General features: G+C 50.6%; 7 protein-coding genes and 1 non-coding gene across 8 annotated transcripts; 4 read left to right on the top strand and 4 right to left on the bottom strand.

Annotated features, from left to right (window-relative positions):
• Window positions 1-1066: 1066 nt before the first annotated feature.
• Window positions 1067-2439, top strand: Aspvir_008293 (uncharacterized protein; the record flags this gene model as incomplete). The annotated part of the gene is made up of 2 exons (XM_043271465.1): window positions 1067-1408; window positions 1462-2439. 2 exons carry the CDS (start codon window positions 1067-1069, stop codon window positions 2437-2439), a joined length of 1320 nt encoding a protein of 439 aa, XP_043127400.1.
• Window positions 2440-2922: 483 nt separating this feature from the next.
• Window positions 2923-2994, top strand: Aspvir_008292. Its single transcript has one exon. It is a non-coding gene; the product is annotated as a tRNA-Arg (tRNA).
• A 241-nt stretch (window positions 2995-3235) lies between these two features.
• On the bottom strand, window positions 3236-4553 carry Aspvir_008291 (zinc-dependent alcohol dehydrogenase; the record flags this gene model as incomplete). The annotated part of the gene is made up of 4 exons (XM_043271464.1): window positions 3236-4005; window positions 4072-4228; window positions 4277-4325; window positions 4429-4553. The coding sequence occupies 4 exons, from the start codon at window positions 4551-4553 to the stop codon at window positions 3236-3238; spliced, it is 1101 nt and encodes a 366-aa protein (XP_043127399.1).
• A 1106-nt stretch (window positions 4554-5659) lies between these two features.
• Window positions 5660-6812, top strand: Aspvir_008290 (uncharacterized protein; the record flags this gene model as incomplete). Its single annotated transcript, XM_043271463.1, has 2 exons — window positions 5660-6320; window positions 6385-6812. The coding sequence occupies 2 exons, from the start codon at window positions 5660-5662 to the stop codon at window positions 6810-6812; spliced, it is 1089 nt and encodes a 362-aa protein (XP_043127398.1).
• A 108-nt stretch (window positions 6813-6920) lies between these two features.
• On the bottom strand, window positions 6921-7934 carry Aspvir_008289 (SDR family NAD(P)-dependent oxidoreductase; the record flags this gene model as incomplete). The annotated part of the gene is made up of 4 exons (XM_043271462.1): window positions 6921-6971; window positions 7036-7453; window positions 7534-7799; window positions 7866-7934. The coding sequence occupies 4 exons, from the start codon at window positions 7932-7934 to the stop codon at window positions 6921-6923; spliced, it is 804 nt and encodes a 267-aa protein (XP_043127397.1).
• Window positions 7935-8601: 667 nt separating this feature from the next.
• Aspvir_008288 (L-rhamnonate dehydratase) lies at window positions 8602-10089 on the bottom strand (the record flags this gene model as incomplete). The annotated part of the gene is made up of 3 exons (XM_043271461.1): window positions 8602-9572; window positions 9665-9887; window positions 10003-10089. 3 exons carry the CDS (start codon window positions 10087-10089, stop codon window positions 8602-8604), a joined length of 1281 nt encoding a protein of 426 aa, XP_043127396.1.
• An 827-nt stretch (window positions 10090-10916) lies between these two features.
• On the top strand, window positions 10917-13694 carry Aspvir_008287 (putative C6 transcription factor; the record flags this gene model as incomplete). The annotated part of the gene is made up of 4 exons (XM_043271460.1): window positions 10917-11107; window positions 11206-11240; window positions 11298-12846; window positions 12905-13694. 4 exons carry the CDS (start codon window positions 10917-10919, stop codon window positions 13692-13694), a joined length of 2565 nt encoding a protein of 854 aa, XP_043127395.1.
• A 1379-nt stretch (window positions 13695-15073) lies between these two features.
• Aspvir_008286 (putative Ste20-like serine/threonine protein kinase) lies at window positions 15074-17334 on the bottom strand (the record flags this gene model as incomplete). Its single annotated transcript, XM_043271459.1, has 4 exons — window positions 15074-16740; window positions 16795-17111; window positions 17183-17213; window positions 17283-17334. The coding sequence occupies 4 exons, from the start codon at window positions 17332-17334 to the stop codon at window positions 15074-15076; spliced, it is 2067 nt and encodes a 688-aa protein (XP_043127394.1).
• Window positions 17335-17896: the final 562 nt, after the last annotated feature.

Here is a 17896-nt window from a genome sequence, read left to right as displayed (position 1 = left end):
GTACACATGCTCTGTGTCGGTTAGAAATTGAAGAATGGAACTTAATCAGACATGGCAATTCGTCCCTCTGGGATCTGTGGTCAAGCGTCTATCTTCGTAGGTAGTAACCGTAATTTGTAAAGGATGTCGCTGTGCCGCATCTCAAAACAACTGCTGCGCGCCCCGTGACACAAGCTCAACTCCGCTGATCGTTGCTCAAGCCTCAAATATACAGCTCAGCTCCTGCGGCAGCAGACGGAGAAAGACAACGGCTCATCCACCCATTTTCATATTTCTCGATGCTTCTCACTCGCTAGGTCATCGAAGCCGTATTCACTCTGCCTCCTCCGACAAGCCTTACGAGGCCCTCTACTTCTTGCGGTCAATCATGGGGATCTTACCGCCGTCTAAAGTTTTCGACACCGAAGGTGAGCATTTTGATTCGCCGGAATTTTGTGCAAAGGTAGAACCGTTCTGATAGTTTCTAGATCATGACTCTAGTAGAGGTCTTGTGATTTAGTATCTATGATCTGCCGGTCAGGATGCCCCCTAGTCCTCGCACTCCGACACCGTTCGGCGGCCTGTACCATGGTTCTCTGTCTCCCGGCTCTTGAGGGCAATTTGGACATTCCCGGGTCCTTGGCACAGCTAGGTGCTTCGGTCGAGGACGACAATGACAGTCTATCCGCTTTTCAAATGTCCAAACCAGCATGCCAAGACGTCCACGAGTGAAGTTCTGCGGCAAAGGTGAATGGCAAAACCGGCGCAGTTCGAGCCTCAAATCCGGATCCGCGACCCGGCATGAGGGATATGCGACTTTCTTGCCGCTGTTCGCTGCGCTCGTGAGAGAGACTGACGCATTCTGTTGGCTCTTGCTTGTATCATGGTACCCGCTCCCATCCATGGTTCGATGCGAACTCTGCGGGTTCATATAAATTGGGCATGTCCGCGCAGTATCTCAGCGTGTTAGTACCATCTTTGGATTTTTAGCCGGAATCAGTTCATTGGCACGGCTGGTGCCTCAGATCTTATGTCTGCGCCCACGAGGCATCTCCACAGACTTTCGATAGGTGGTGACATTCCAGTTATGGATTCGCAAGCGGAAAAGTCAGCATATACTGAAAGCAGTGCTGCGATGAATAGCTCCAGTATAGAGAGCAGGTCAGGCGGGGAAGAGTCGGCTGGGCTGTCAACCGTCCAGGCGAACTCTGGCATCGTATATGACGTCGCTCGCTTGGACAGTGATTCGGAGGCGAGGGCGCTTGTTGGACTGACAAGTCACTTTGATGTTGTCGGCTGTCGCTCGATACCGGGGGGCTATGATTTTCAGTTGTCGGAAAGGCCGCGGGTTCATATTGGATCTGATGCTTATACGTGCACGTGTTTGACCTTCTCGGGCCATCCTGGGGTGGCCTGCCAGCATATTTTCGTAAGTGTGGTACCTACCGATCAGATCAAATAAAAGCTAATTCTTAATTCAAGTGGCTTCTTGATCAGTTACACGGCTGCTTCATCTCCCAACCACCTGCATCTGATGTATCGCTGTCAGAGAACGGGTTCTCTGAGGACTTCCCCCGTATCGAGCAGCTTCTTGAGGGCAAGCTTGAGGCCGTAGCTGAACAGCTGAACTGGCAGTATCTTCGCAGTGAGTCAGAAGGGGGCATGAGCCGCCTTCAGAAAGTGAAAGATATTATCTCTGCATTTAGTACATCCACAGTCCTCGAGGACTTTCGCAATGATCTCGTGGAACATGCAGGTCAATCACGCACTCCAGAACAGTGCGTGGTGCAGGGTGATTATGAGGCCACCATGGTACGACTAGCCCTGCATGATGATGCTGTCTTCTCTAGTCTATGCAAGGCGATGCCTCCAGGGGCTTGTGCGGCGATTTATTTCGACAAGATGCAGGAGAAGACGCGGAGGCTCCTGGCAGACTTTGATCGCTATTGTCAAACAGGGCAGCTGCCTGCAGACAGCACAGGTCTGGATGTCGACGATGTTGTCGAACAGCTGGAACGAAATGTCAACCGCATTGAGCAACACATCGTTGCTCGGGCACCGCATGGCGCGGAAGGCGCAGCAAAAGCCCTGGTGACACTGCTTGAGGACATCTGCAGCCGTAACAAGGATTCTCTAGATGGTAATACCTGGGGTCGGACGACGTTTCGCGGAGAGGATGAGGACCAGCGGAATCTTTATCACCAGCTTATCGGCAGAGCAGACGAGACGGGGAATTTCTTCATCCTCGATGCGCTCGAGAAGCTACAGCCCACGGTTTTGGGTGGATTTGCGGACAGACTGGGGAGGATCCTGCAGAAGAACGAGGTGAATAGAGCTCCCAAAGCCTATATTCTGAAGCTGGGCGCTCTAGTACGCGTGGCTGAATCGGCTTCTACTACATCTGGGCAGAAACGCCCAGCCACGGCCACATCTGGAGGAGATACCAAACGCAGTCGATGACTTTTACAAGACTTCTAGAGTCATTGTGTGTGATTTGGTTGGCTGTCTGTACATATTCTATGCTTTCCTTGAGTGATTCCGTATCTAGATACCCTTGTGCGTCTAATATAGTCATTGTGCTTCATCCAAACCAGTGGACGTCTGATAGATGGGTGATAGGCTGGTCTATTCCAATATAGCCAGTACGCTGACCATCTGTGGTCTCTGCGGTCCACCTACCTAAAACATATTAATACATATATAGCACAATATCAACATCCATTTCATCGTTCAAAACTTGGGGTGAAGCTGAGAGATATATTGTGATCGGCGGTACCTATAAATAAGGCTATCTACTGAATATGCACCGATGGTGGCATGGCCAAGGAGCTGTTTTCACTTGAGCCTAACATTAAGCTTCATGAACCCATTCTAAATCACGAGGCATCGGTAATTCTTGAATTAAATTATATAACTAAATTAGGCAGATTGTCTAATAAGCCTGGCCGGCTGGCCCAATGGTAAGGCGCTTGACTACGAATCAAGAGATTGCATGTTCGAATCCTGCGTCGGTCAAATTTTTTTTCCTCAATCCTCCAACTTTCCGCCCATTAGTCGAGCTGACTCCCTCAGCAGTCTTCAGCAGTGTTTTTAGCAAACGGGACTCACGTTAGCGACAGGATCAGGACATGGTTGAGATCCTACCGGGATCAAGTACAGGCCTCAAACGCAAAGGACGACAGTAATAATCACATTGACCCATACCCAACATGGAACAACACACGCACTCGTGATGGAATAAACGATACCGACAGCTCTAGGACAAATCTAGAACCACTCTTCCCTGGACTTTACCCTCGCCCATTTCCTGGAAAACGCTGGTCAAGGCCTCCAATTTCTCGGTGCGGAAGTGAGCCTTGAGGATACCCCGTGCTGCAAATTCCAAAGTCTCGATAGCTTCGGTTCGGTTTCCAACGGCCGAGCCAGTGATCGTACAATGCTTGGAGACCATTAACCCTGGAGTTGCTGTAGCGATGGGTAGAGGAGTATGTTCGGGGATGCCCACACACACCAGCGTGCCGTTAAAACGCAGCATGAGGAGGGCCTGGGCGTATGCGGCATTCGAAGCGGTGCAGACAAGAGCGCCATGTGCACCCAGGCCATCGGTCAGCGACTGGACATGAGCGGCGATAGCCGCGCCGTTGTCGTCTGAGGGGAATTTGGTGATATCCACAAAGTGATCTGCGCCAGAGGCCTTGACTAGTTCTTCTTTGCTGCCGTGGTCGATGCCGACCACGCGCAGACCCATTCCCCTGCTGGCCAGTTGGACTGCCAAGTGTCCCAGTCCACCACCAGCGCCGGAGATGACGACCCACTGCCCTGGTCGAACGTGGCTTCTCTTGAGGGCAGCGTAGACCGTGACACCCGCACAGAGCATGGGGGCTGCCTCGTCCGAGGCAAGCCCGTCCGGGATCGGTGTGACGTAGTTCGCTGGCCCCACGGTGTACTGTTGGAACGTGCCTGGGGTATAGTACCCGGACACTTTCTGCTTAAAGCAGAGTCCGTCGGAGCCTGCCTGGCATGGCTCTGCAAAGCTCGTTTGTCAGTCCGAGATTACCAAATGAAAGCTTTGGAATATCGGTTGGCACATACGGCAATTTCCACAAGCACTCGAGATCCACTTGACACCAACTCTGTCCCCAATCTTCAAGCCAGATGATTCGGCTCCCGGGCCGAGCTTGACGACTTTACCCACTCCTTCATGCCCACCAACTTGTCCTGGCAGCGTAGGATGTGGAAGCATCTTCCACTAGGAGACGTCAGGGCCCAGCTTCAGGTGAAGGTGGACATGACTTACGCTGTTTGTCATGATACCATAGTCGGAATGACAAACACCAGAGTGTGTTCTATTTGTCTTTGTCAGTCCAAAAGAAACAATACTGTTTTTGGAATAGAAGAATAACACAGCATCTCCTTCCAACGGAAAAATATTCCGAGCACGAGACATACAAATTGATAAGGACTTCACCGGCACCAGGTTCTGGCACATCAATCTCCTCAATCTTAGTTGACACAGTGCCAGGCTGGTCATAGATAGCCGCCTTTTGCTTCTTTGGAATTTCTGGGGCGGCCATATCGACAATATGAGCTTATGTGGTGCAATGCTGACGGTATACGTCTGTAGACGGAGGTGCGAAAGAAGAAACAGTTGTGAAGTAGTGTAGGTGGCAATCCGAGTGGTCCAAACAGTCCCACGATCTTCGGACCGCCCTTTATCTACTCCACCTCTATTTTGATCTTCATTGCCAAGTCTGTGCTACCTGCCATGGTAGACTAATACGTTACTCCTGAACGGAAAAGAGGAGTCAAGGTGGAGCGGGGAGAGTTAGTCGGCAATTGGGGACAACCACACAACCGACACCTCCGTAGCAAGCTGTGAAGGCATTATTATTTCGGATGTGACAGTTCGAAAGTCATATGCTGGATGAGCAGCATGCACGAGGCACAAGGTCTGGGCAATAACTAAATTAGCCCTGGCCATCTTTCAGCGTCCAATCAGCAGAGTATAAAGGGCGTAGCATGAGGGGTATGGCTTGCTCCAGACTGCCATAGTCGCATGCTGGTATGAGAAACGACCGTAACAACCTGGGGTCAAGCGGCAAGACGACCTCGGTAGTGCCCCAGCAGCTTATCTTCGAAGATGCACAAGTATTATGTCTGTTTCGTTTGTACGCGAGGCGTCTGATGGGAGCGAAGAATCAATCGATGAGGGGTCAAGAACGTCGCAAGCCGAAGCGGGGTTCGTAGAGGTTACTTACCCTTGTCCCAGCAGGATACTATGGTCGAACAGAACCTTTTCAAAAACTCAATGTATGATGACTGGAACTCGGCGAGGGACAAGTATATATCTTCCACCCAAATGGCCCAAAAGGTACTCACCTGATCGTCGTTCATCCACAGTCAACTGGATGGAACCAAGTGGCACTCTCGGCATAATGGTCGCCGATGGCGTGTTATTCCAGGGAAATCAACAAAGTACAGATCTCGATGACGGCCTACAAAAAAGACCTCATTTATGTCATCATCTTACACAACTTCCATGTTGCTTATGCATTTTGACACTTTGTGACAGCTGAAGCGCCCTACCCCGCATTCAGACCATCCCAGATACGACCCAGGTGAACGACTCGCAGACCTCTCCCAAGACTACTGCAGAGCTCTAAGCATCAAGAACGACGCAATGCCTATCCCAATTGTCGACTCTCACATCCATCTATTCCCGGAATCGCATCTCCCAACTCTGGCATGGCATGGACCCAACAACCCACTTGGATCGCAGCACTCTGTCGACGAATATCGTGCAGCAACAGCAGCAGTACCTACATCTCCAGACGCAGCACAAGACACTTACCTGCGCGGCTTCATTTTTCTCGAAACGGACCGAATCTCATCGGTCGAAGAATCGGGCGCTGGCTGGTCGCACGCTCTGGATGAAGTGTCTCTGCTGACTCGCATTGCTTTGGGAAAACCAATTGCAGGTGAGGGACATAGAGATGTCGATAGACATCTATGCTTAGGAATTGTTCCCTGGGCTCCCGTACCGGGGGGCCCCTCCACGCTTGAAAAGTATCTTTCCTTCGTTAAGGAGAGGACCCAGACGGAGGAGGTCTGGAGGAAAGTACGCGGAGTGCGATATCTTGTTCAAGATAAACCCTCGGGTGTCATGCTCAGTCAGGGGTTCATTGACGGACTCACGTATCTCGGTAGCAGAGGGCTGACCTTCGACCTTGGCGTGGATGCGCGGCAGGGCGGTCTTTGGCAACTGAGAGAAGCGGTCGAGATGATGAAGAGAATCTATGATGGCGTGGATGATGGAGGCGCTGCATTGACACTGGTTATTAGTATGTTGCGCTCAAGCCAATAACTGATTGACATGCAGGTGAACTGACCAAGGCACCACACAAGACCATCTCTGTAAACCGAACCTTCGTCTGCCCTATTCTACTCCTGAGCATATAACTTCTCATCCCGAATTCCTTGAATGGAAGTCTCTAGTCAGCGCCATGTCCCAGTATCCTACAACTTACATGAAGCTCTCCGGCGGCTTCTCAGAGTTACCTCCGCTTGCATCGACTCCCGATCCAGACATCGCGTCCCTAGTTGATAGACTACAGCCATGGTCAGACGTTGTTTTCGAGGTTTTCGGTCCAGAGCGGGTCATGTTTGGATCAGACTGGCCTGTTTGCAATATAGGTGGAGGTGGAAACGAAGTCTCCTGGAGTCGCTGGAAGAGTGTTGTAGAGAATGTTCTTGAGAGGCGAGGATTGACTGATGAACAGAAGAAAGGGGTCTGGGGAGAGGTTGCAGCCAAAGCGTATGGTATCAAGATCTGAATATGCAATCTGCGGCAATTATTATGTACATATTTACGCGTTTATCATCAATGCCATGTAGAACACGCTCGTCGGCATAACCATCGTCACAACAAGACATCAGAACGGTCACTGCAGGTTCACAAACAATCCTCCATCCACGAGAAGCTGTGCGCCAGTCTGTTCATTTGTTAGTAGTGTTCCCCCAAGTCCGAGCAAGAAAAATAGATCATCATGCACTCACCACATAGCCACTCAACTCATCGCAGGCCAAGAACACAGCTGGGCCAGCCAGATCAGGAGGCTGACCCAACCGTCCCAGTGGGATTCTCCCCTCCATATAAGTCCTCTTGACAGGATCACTCATGTCCTCATCGTTCAGCTGGGTCCGGATAGTTCCAGGGAGTAAGGCGTTGCATCGGATTCCGTATTTTCCTAGCGCCACAGCAGTCGATTGCATCAGGCTGAGCACTCCAGCCTTGGTAGGGGTATAATGTGTCTGCTGTCCGCCTCCGACAAGAGCGGAGATGGAGCTGATCCCAATAATCGAGCCGCCAGGTGGTGACTGCGCTAGGGCCATCTGCCGTGCTGCCGCTTGAGTCGCGTAGAAGGCTCCGCAGAGATTCGTGTTCACCGTGTGCCCGAGAAGTGGAGGGTCAACCCTGCAAAGGCCGGACGGTCAGTAGCGGTACAGACGGCTCCAACTTCAAAAAACTAAGACATGTAAAGCGACTTAACTTACTCCAGGAACTCCTCAAACTTGCACACTCCCGCGTTGCTCACGAAGACATCTAGCCGTCCGAAAGCCTCGACAGTCTTCGTGACAAAGTCCCGACCCGTCTCAGGCTGAGAGACGTCTCCAGCTACTGTGATGAATCGTTCCCCCTCACTTCCGGTAATCTCAGCAACGTCTTTCCGCATGGCCTCCAGCAACGGTTCTTCATCTGGTCGTCCGAGATGGTTAACTGCTACCTTTGCGCCATGACGGAGGTACTCGAGAGCAATAGCCTGGTGAACAAGTTAGTCGAATCGCAAAGGTTGAAGACAAATGTTTCCATGAATAAGAATCCATACCCTACCGATACCCGTCAATCCGCCCGTAATGGCCGCAACCTTTCCGACTAACAGCTGAGGAAGAGGCATCGCGACACAATCTGTTTTCTGATCGACGTATGTCCACCACACTTCAGAGTTTCACTCACAAACGACGCAATTGGAGGAGGACTTAATGGGCAGCCAGCAGTACACAAGGATATAATGGTTGATCTCCGGGTTGATCGTGATTTTGCACTCACATGAGGGCTCCTGGCCTAGGGGAACCCTGCCGAGGGGTTGGTGATAAGAGAGCGATAGCGGCAATTGGTGGAGTTTTGCTCGGTCTTCGTGCTATTGATACCCCGATCAACCCATCCCACTTCCCCACACTACTCCGTACAGACTCCGTAGAATCGGAGGAAACGCCGATTGGGGAACAAGAAGGATCCGTACGTGCGGAAGATAAAAGAGAGGTACTGGTGTTGCACGACTACTAATCTGAACTAGTATTCCTTAAGAATAGTTGCTCATGAACAAAAACAGGGTGATTGATTTTATGTGTGAAATAGATGGGTAATCAGTCTGAGTTATAGCACTGAGGGGTACTAGCACTGGCAGAGATCTGATCATTCAGTCTATCAAGCAAAACAATGCAATTAAGCCATATGTACAGTACAATTCATGAACAGAAAGTGGTGCATTAAATGGTTGAATAGAAGAATATTCGTCAAGAACGTGACATTTCAGGTGGATATCTAGACAAAAAAGAGTCAATCTAGTGAGCAGCGCCGTTGGTCAACTTTTCGTCCTCGGCGGGCAATGTGAGGCTCTTCTGAGGGGCCGGTGTAAGGATAGTGGCAGCAGATATTAGCGGCGCTGCAGGGTTCAGTTCCAAACCAAAACCTGGCTTATCTAGGATCGAAACATCGAGGTAACCCTGAGTTGGGATGGGCTCGTTCACGAAGAGGTTGCCAAACACTGGCTCGACGGTCATTCCATCGGGAGAGTTTGCCAGGTATTCCTGGAAGGGTGAGTTGGTCTGAGAAACAACAAAATGATACGAGTAGGGGCCCGATGCGTGAGGCACAACAGGGATATCGTATGCCGCAGCCATTGCCGAGATCTTGAGCAGTTCTGTCATGCCACCGACCCACATCACATCGGGCTGGAGGATGTCAAGGTTGCGACCCTCAACGAGTTTCCGGAAACCATATCGAGAGTATTCGTGCTCACCCGTAGTGAACCTGACTGTGGGGTGAGCCCGCTTGAGGAGGGCATGGCCATCGAAGTCATCGGGACTGAGACACTCCTCCCACCAATCGATGTTGATTCCTTCCGCTTCACACCGCTTGACGAGTTCAATTGTGTATGGAACGTTCAAGGACATGTAGCAGTCCACGCGCAGGGGAAAATCAGGGCCGACGCTCTCACGCTGCTTGCGGAGGTACTCTACGTTCTTGAGCAATCCTTCCGTGCCCTCATCGGGCCCATGAGGCAGGGCCACCTTTGCGCCAATGAAACCCGCTGCCTTGGCAGCAGCAGGTTGAGGTCCCGTGCAGTAGAAGTGCAACCGCGTACGGGTAGCACCGCCGATGAGCTTGTAAACCGGCTCGTTGCGAATCTTGCCCAAGAGATCCCAGAGAGCCAAATCAATGACGGAGATAACGGCGACTGGAAGACCCTTTCTGCCATAGAACATAGAGGCTCGGTACATTCTCTCGAACAGATCGTTTGTGTCACGAGGATCTATCGTTTAGATATCAGGTCAGCTTTTCCCATTGTCTGCATGTTGAATGGCCTGTAGCCAATCTTCTTGGACCGGAAACCGAGTAACTTACCAGCGCCGATCAGGAAACGTTCGAAATGCTGATGTACCAACCAGCAGGCTGGAGGGCCACCGAATCCAGTGGCGAAACCCTTGGTACCATCGGTAGCTTCGATTTCAACACAGAAAGATCCCAAGACGTTAATACCCCACGATGTCCGGGAACCGCGATACTGCGCCCATTTTGCCATGGGAGTGGAGATGTCACTGTCGACCAACCAGTGACCACCTTTGACCTAAGTCATGATGAGGAGGTACATTTAGCCAACGCCATTTCGTCCCGGCCATCACGCTTTTCGAATAGGAAAAACCATAAGAGCGCAAAACCGCGGACTTCGAAGAAACACTTACATTGTGATAATCTCCACCAGATCCGACTCCATCGATGATGAAAGTCCGGACTTCTTTAATGCGGGGGAAAGTCGATTTGAGAGTCATGGTGCGCGATAGGGTGAAGTTGGACAAATCGCGGACGGAAAAAGGAAAGGAAGGAGAGAAGATAGGGAGGGACTCAATAATCTAGCATGATGTTAAGGGGAAAACCGGTCATATTTGAAAGCGGCCATCCCGACAATGCGTCGTGGGGTTCATGACCATCATACTCAGGCAGATGCTTGCCTCGGGGCATTGCTTGCCCGAGACCAACAGACCTACCTGGTGTACCTTACCGTACTAGGTAGGTAACTCAAGGGACTCGAGGGAGGTAAGGTTAGGTATCGGCCGGAAGGATGGACGAGCCACTGTCCGTCCGCTTTTCGCGATGGAGCTGCCTATTATTGTCATTCTTCTTCAGTGCAAATTTGCCGATACCTTTGCTAGTCCGAGATGGTCTAGGTGGAAGTAATCTAAGGGTACTCTGTGCTCCGTAATTATGATCAATCCAGGCCAGCTCTCACCGGTCTCGTGGTCTCGTTATTTGTGGGGATTTTAGTTATTTTGCGGGGGTGAAAAGGGCTGCCTCAGGCACTGCCGAGGGCGATTTCATTGGCCTCTTGTGATTGTTCCCATGGCCTTCCCCAAGCATGATCCTTTGATTCCTTTCTGATTTCCCTCCTTTCTCTGTCCTCGATATCGGCAGTCTATCTCGGTCTCTGTCCGTTGATCCTCATTGATACCCGCATTATCTTGCTTTTCCGGCTGGACCCATTACCTTGCATCCCGTCCGTTGCATTGCTGCCGCTGCCGATGATCATGCCTTCTTGCTGCTGGTAGTGCTGCTCTTGCTTATGGAAGCTTTCCATAACCCCGAAACTCGCTAGAACACAATGCCGAACCCTGCTATAGCTTCTGTTCAGCAGACTCCACCACCACCAGCACGGCCTGCAGGCGACCAGAATAAGGAAGAACAAAGTGCTGATGAGTCGTGGTCTGCTGGCGATAGTGACAATGATCGCGTCACGCCAAATGATTCAAATGCGGCCCGAAGTCTGAAACGGAAACGCCCGCTCACTGTGTCGTATGTTACTTCCCCCCCTTCTCCAGTTTCATCAATTGGATGATGCCTTCGGAAATTTTATGCAACTGCTGATTCACACATCTCAAACCGGATTACAGATGCGAACTCTGCAAGCAGCGTAAAGTCAAATGTGGTGAGTGTCTGCTGCCCTGGGTTTTAGCCACTTTTGGCATATGACTCACGGTTGTAGACCGGGCCCAGCCAAGTTGTGGATGGTGCGCTCGCAATGGCCAGCTATGTGAGTACAAGGAACGAAAGAAGCCTGGTCTTCGGGCTGGATACGGAAAAGAATTGGAGCAGCGGCTTGGTATGCTCATGGGCTCTCTCGTCTTTAACCTGTATTCATCGCTAATAAGGACAGATCGGCTGGAGCAGGTCATCCAGACGCAAGCCCGGCTCATCGAGACTCATATCATTCAAAGCCAGCATCGCATGAGTATGAGTCATGACCTCTCACAACCTGGGCCCCATTCGTATAGTTCTCCGTCAGAGCCTTCTGCCGCTCACGGACCAAGCCCTCGTAACGCAGTCTATTTTCAAGAGACATCGACTGCCCCTTTATCAGCTCGCCACAATGATGTCTCAATCACCAGCCCTTCAGATGCTTCGGTCAGGAACGCGGTGCAGAGCCATGTCCCGAATGGCATCTCTTCAGCCGGGCCACTCTCCTCAATGTCGGGCAGTAATCCACATAACGACTATACAGGAAATGAGTCTTCATTGAAGGTACCAGTCAACCTGTATTCTAATCAAGAACACTCTCTGGCTGATCCAGAACTCGATCTGCCACCGTATGACCTCTTGTACGCACTGGTGGACTTGTACTTCGAACATATCAATACCTGTTGTCCTATTCTTCACCGGAGAACAACTCTGGACACTTTCTTCGGACCTTCTCCTCTCGAAGAAGCCGACCGTATGGTTCTCTATGCTATAGTCGCGACCACTCTGCGGTTCTCGAGTGACCCTCGCCTGAATGAGCAAAACCGCAAGCGGTACCATGACTCTTCGAAACAGAAGGTCATCTTGTACGGCCTCGAAAACTCGTCGGTGAAAGCACTCCAGGCGTTGGTGATATTAGCTCTGGACCTGGTGGGTTCGTCTAATGGTCCACCGGGCTGGAAATTGCTTGCTCTTATCACACGGTCGGTTGTCCAGCTGGGATTAGCTGTTGAGTCCAAGTCGTCTCTCATCGCCCCTGTTTATCCGTCCATCTACACCTTAAGAGCCGTCACTCTACCGGAGCCCGGTTCCTGGATTGAGGATGAAAGCAGACGCAGACTGTTCTGGATGGTATACCTTTTAGATCGATATTCCACCATTGCTACGGCCTTCGACTTCGCTTTGGATGACAAGGACATTGACCGCAAATTACCATGCAAGGACGAATACTTCACCAAAAATGAGCCGGTAGAGACGAGATGGTTCCAACACACGAGTGAACGTCCTGATTATCTGAGTAGGGCGGAGAATGTTGGTTCGTTCGGTTTGTATGTGGAGATTCTTGGCATCTTTTCACGCATACATCTCTTCTTGAAGAGACCAGTGGATATTGGATCTCTATCCGATGTCGAAGGATGGCAAGCAACGTATCGCAAGTTGGACAATGAGTTGACCTCTTGGGAGTTTAACCTCCCTCCTGAATATGCCTATGAGAACTCCTCGCGACTGTTCAATGGATCGAAGCATAGCAAAAGTCTGCACTGTGACTGGGTGCAACTTCATTCCACATTTCAAACGTAAGTGATCTTGTTCATCATCCTGTTGCCTCGTCCAGACTATTAATGCCGGAGACAGAGCTGTGATCCGCCTCCATTCATCCGCCGCCTATCCAACCACGAGGTCTCCAATCTTCACACCATCGTATAGTGCTAGCCAACGCTGCTTGCTAGCTGTTGATAATATTCTTTCAGTGACTCGTTTCGTCGTGGACAACAATATGCTTGACAAACTCGGGCCCCCCTTTGCCTTCACTCTGTGGGTCTGCGCTCGCCTGTTGCTTGTACACGGCTCAACCATCGCTCACACAGTGAGCCCCGATATAATATTCTTCGTCGACGCGCTTGCCCAGATGGGAAAATACTGGAAGGTTGCAGAACGCTATAGTACCATCTTGCAGCGCGTCCTTGACGAGTACGGCGAATATCAGCAATCCGGAGCGACAGATGGCGATCGATCTACACCATCCAGTGTGAAGATTCTCGCAGACATGCGTCGCTGTGCGTTTGACCTGGACTTCCTCATCTCACGACAGCCGCGCTCATCCCCAGCTGGTAGCCAACTAGCACCGCCAACAATACCCATGCCGTCGCGAAGTCTAGCACCAAATGAGCTTGAGTATCTCGACGTCTTTGGTTTCTTCAACGTGCCCCGTGTCCCTCCCACGCGAGCTCCAGACATGACAAATATGGATATGAATGAGCCTGTCAACAATCCGATGTCAATACATGGCCTCACCGGAAATGGTCCCAACAGTTCCACAAACTCTACCGTTGACAATACACATAGCAATACCAATGAATTCAACATCACCAATTATCTGATTCCGACCCCTGAGACTGACTGGCTTTTTCGACCTGGCGGATAGAATTTGGCCAAAGAATCAGTTCTCATGATCCGGTTTCTGTCGAAGTGCTGAACGGAAGTGTCTCGACTCCGTGGCTTATCAACGACCAGAGACGGAGATGAAGCCTCTAGCACCCTTTCTAAAAGGGCTTGAACTTGGCAGTCAGATAACGCTATCTGATTTGTGTCAGGAATAGCGGACAGGGGGGGTCTGTGGTTTGGAGAAGGACACGCTGCTCAGAAATGAAGAACATCTGGTGGTTAGCAATCCAGGCTCAGATCCGTAACCACATAACCCACCCTGACACTGGCTGACTAGGGGCACAATGAATAGTCATTGTTGGAGGAAGCAGTATGAGATGTTCCCGTCATCCGGAGGAAATACTTTCCTCAAGTGTGCAGCCGTACCTACAATACGTGGACAACCTCGACTTCGAACTTCATCTACCAGACCAAGGAAGGGCAGTTACAGGTAATTATGCGCGAACTCAAGTGCCCAGTCAACTCTGGCCTGTTGTGTCCACGGGAGTATATCGCCAGCCATATTGTCCGGTCTACCCTCAGCAGGAACTGACACAATGATATTGCTTCGATGCCATGACTGTGACCCAAAAGCTTCTGCTCTACACAGTTGTAACGCTTCGGCTGCACATCGGTCCTGGATGACAATCAACTCCGTCCCAAGAGAGAGGCACATGTCCATTGTTTTGAAAACATGTCCATGCTCACAACTCGGCCAGTCCCCACTCGCAGGGCTTCTTCAGGGACTGTTTACTCTTTCGTATATACTAGGGCCTGAAGTGTGATATAGCGCTGGTACTATGTCTCGATGTACAAAAGGATCTTTCCCAGCCAGCTACCTGGAAGCAGTAGGTAAAATCAAAGAAAGGTAGCACGTAATGAGTTTGTTTCATTAATCATGGTCACTGATTCGTTTTAACATGGACACCTTCCTGTACATTCTCACTTGTACAATAGCCTTATCTCCACTCATCTTTGCGAATCCGCGAACACAGACCCCAAGGTATCGAAATCGATTCAGAATGGCCTCTGGGACATAGATTGGGAGGAACCAGCCTAGAATCCAACACTAAAAGATAAGGGAAACAGACAAATTTGTAAGTTAAGGAGACAATTGGATGGTTTCGCACGTGTCGTAAAGTAGAGCCAAACAAAACAATAGTGAAACAAAGGCTTGATGAGAAAGTCAAACTTTGCGCACACCTCAAGCAGAAGGCCTGCAACTCCTTGAGGGATGTCTGAAAGCTGGCCCAAGAAACACTCAAAGCTCAAGTCAGTGGGTGAAGAGAATTGAAGCGAAATCAACATGCCGACTTGACGGTCTTCAGCAGTAATGCATTAGGCAAGTTAGATGGAATAATGTGTTGAGTGCGAGTGTGGTCAGGTCTTAGACGCGTTCTTAGCATGGCCTGCCTCAGACTCGGCTGGTTTGGATGGATAATATCCTTCGTCATCATTTTCATCGTCAGTGGGAACCTCAATGCGGACGAGAATCTCTTCGAGGAAACCCTCAAGGAACGAAACCACGCCCGAACCCATTCCAACTGGCGATTCGTTGTCCCAGTTATCTATCCGAGTAAACGAGTGAACTAAGTCGTCGACAAGGCTTTCAATCTTGACCTGTACGTATTGGCGGGCACCCTTGATCTCAGCTAGTTTGTCTGGATTCTCGCCACTGTGTGCCATAGCTTGACGAGAAATCAGATCTACCTGCTCCCTACGACGACGCACAGCGGTCCTGAGAGCAGGAACAATGACATTGAGCAGGGGTGTAACCGTTTGAGGTTCAGGCGCTTTGGTTGGCACTTGCTGCGTCTCCTCGATATGGCGGCTGATGTTCTTTGGGGCGAAACGACGGACGGACATTTCGGGACTGCCCCTATCGCGCGGCGTGTCTCTCTGTTGTTGTGGATGGGGAAATATATGAGAAGGGGTTGGTGGAGGAAGTGAATGCGAAGGTAAATGAGCATGGGGTTGAGATTGAGCTTCTGATGCAGTAGGCTTCCGCTCGGTGCGGGAAGGGGAGATTTGAGTTGAATCCTTGGAGGGATAGGGTGTTGCGTGGGCAGTCGGAGTTGGAACGACGCGTCTGTTTTTCGATGGACCCGAAGAGCTGCTGGGGGAGAGATCGAGTTGGAGAAACACAGAGTCCTGCGCTAAAGATTGTTGTAGGGCCCTGTTGTACTCGCTTGTGCTAGGACTCTCTGTAGGTTGCCCAGCAACAGGCCTCTGAGAACGCGTAGGTGTTCGAGGTGGGCTGACCTCTGAAAATGGATGTTTGACAGGCGACGGTGGCAGCGGAACCTTTGTGGGAGATGCACTAGCTACAATGAACGAGCTTCTTTTCTTTGGTGAGTCGGGTTGAGGACGGCTTGATTTCATGACCCCCTCGTGAGGCTTGTCTTGGAAATTCCAGCCCGTGGTGTTGTGGTTCCTGGTATTTGTATCGGCCTCCCTCATCGGGTCCCGAGCTGTTGTGCGTCCTACAGGGCGCACAGTGCCGAAGTCCCAGAGGTCTTCCTCATGTTCGCGATCTTTGTCATCCGACGGGAGATCTTGTACGTAGTCCTCATCCACGCCGCCATTTTGAACGCCATTACGTATCTGCCATCCTTCATAGCGCTCGATCAACTCCGTCAGATAAGTCGTTCGTCTTGCTCTCTTGACAAATGGGTGCTCGAGTAACTCCTTGGCCGACGGCCTTTCCCTGGGGTCACGCCGCAAACAGAGCTCGACAAAGTTCTTGAACGTTTTGCTGAAAGGCCCCTGAAGCGTGGGAGGAGGATTCTTAGGAATCAAGAACAAGACCTTCATCGGATGGATGTCGGAGTAAGGTGGTTCTCCCTGCGCCAACTCTATGGCAGTGATCCCCAGAGACCAGATGTCAGCTTTATAATCATACCCCGACTGTTTGATGACCTCTGGGGCCATCCAGAAAGGGGTCCCCACGAAGGTGTTCTTCTTTGTCATAGTTGCTGAGAGCTGGCTAGAAACACCAAAATCCGCGAGCTTCACCTGGCCGTTGGACGTGAGAAGGATATTTGCAGCTGTCCGAATTTGTTAGCTTCACAATCGAGTCTCAAATGAAGCTCGCAATATACCTTTCACGTCGCGATGCAATTTCTTATCGCTATGCAGATAATCCAGGCCACGAAGCAACTCTCGCATGATTATCATGATATAGTCCTCCGGAATTGGCCCCGGGCGAAGAAGATCGCTGCAACTACCCCCCGAACAAAATTCCATGACAATCCACAGATGAGAGCCCTTAAGAAAAGAGCCATGATACTTCGTAACATATGGAGAGTCGAGTTCGGACAAGATGGCAATTTCCTGGATAATATCTTCGACTTCGTCTTCAGCATTTTCGACATCAATGACCTTGATAGCGACAGAATTGCCGGTACGTTTATCGACCCTTAATTACAAGTAGACGAACATAGTCAGCTAATGCGATGATCAGGTAGGAAAAGGGTCGCCGCAGCATACCCTTTGTAAACTCGACCAAAGCTCCCACCACCTACGACAACATTAATGTTAGCAAAGGTCCCGATCAATGAAGTCCGATAGACTAGGGACTGATACGCACCAATGCAGTTTTGCCTCATGTAAATGGTCTCAGGGTCTACCATGCCTTCCATTTTCGCGGAACTATGAGTAGCCGATCACGAGAAGAATATAAGCTCTTGGGGAGACCCTGTAACAGATGACCAACGATCAGCCAGTTCACAAAACAAGTGTCAATCAGTCGCCTGCGGAATGAGTTCGAGGGCAATGAAATAATAAATGTCTGTATCAAGGGCTTCCTTCATCACGAAAAGCCTGGGGAGATACATCACTGACCGAGAGTCAATTACATACCGATCGCCTTGAACGGGCTAGGTGCGTGATTTGCGAATCGAGGGGAGCAGCCGTGCCATCGGAGGAATCGTTAATTTCAATCAAAGGAATTTCACTGTCAGCGAGGTTAGTAACCTGGCTGTCCCTGTCATGCCTGAGCACATTACTACATCAAGGATTGTCTTGACTCTCAATGAGATCCCTTGTCCCTTCTGCGGATTCCCACCAGCTGTGTGCTTCGAGGGCACTATACAGGCACCGGCAAAGAGGTTGAATGCCTTGAATCCTTGCTTGCCGCCAGCCCTAGATTCAGAATATTGCATAGGACAGAGAAGCTAAACCAGACCCTGAAGATGCCTTAGT

This window comes from Aspergillus viridinutans (genome assembly GCF_018404265.1).
Source record: "Aspergillus viridinutans IFM 47045 DNA, scaffold_6, whole genome shotgun sequence".
Lineage (NCBI taxonomy): Eukaryota > Fungi > Ascomycota > Eurotiomycetes > Eurotiales > Aspergillaceae > Aspergillus > Aspergillus viridinutans.
Note: the sequence above shows the minus strand (reverse complement) of the source record. Positions and strands in the feature narration are given on the sequence as shown.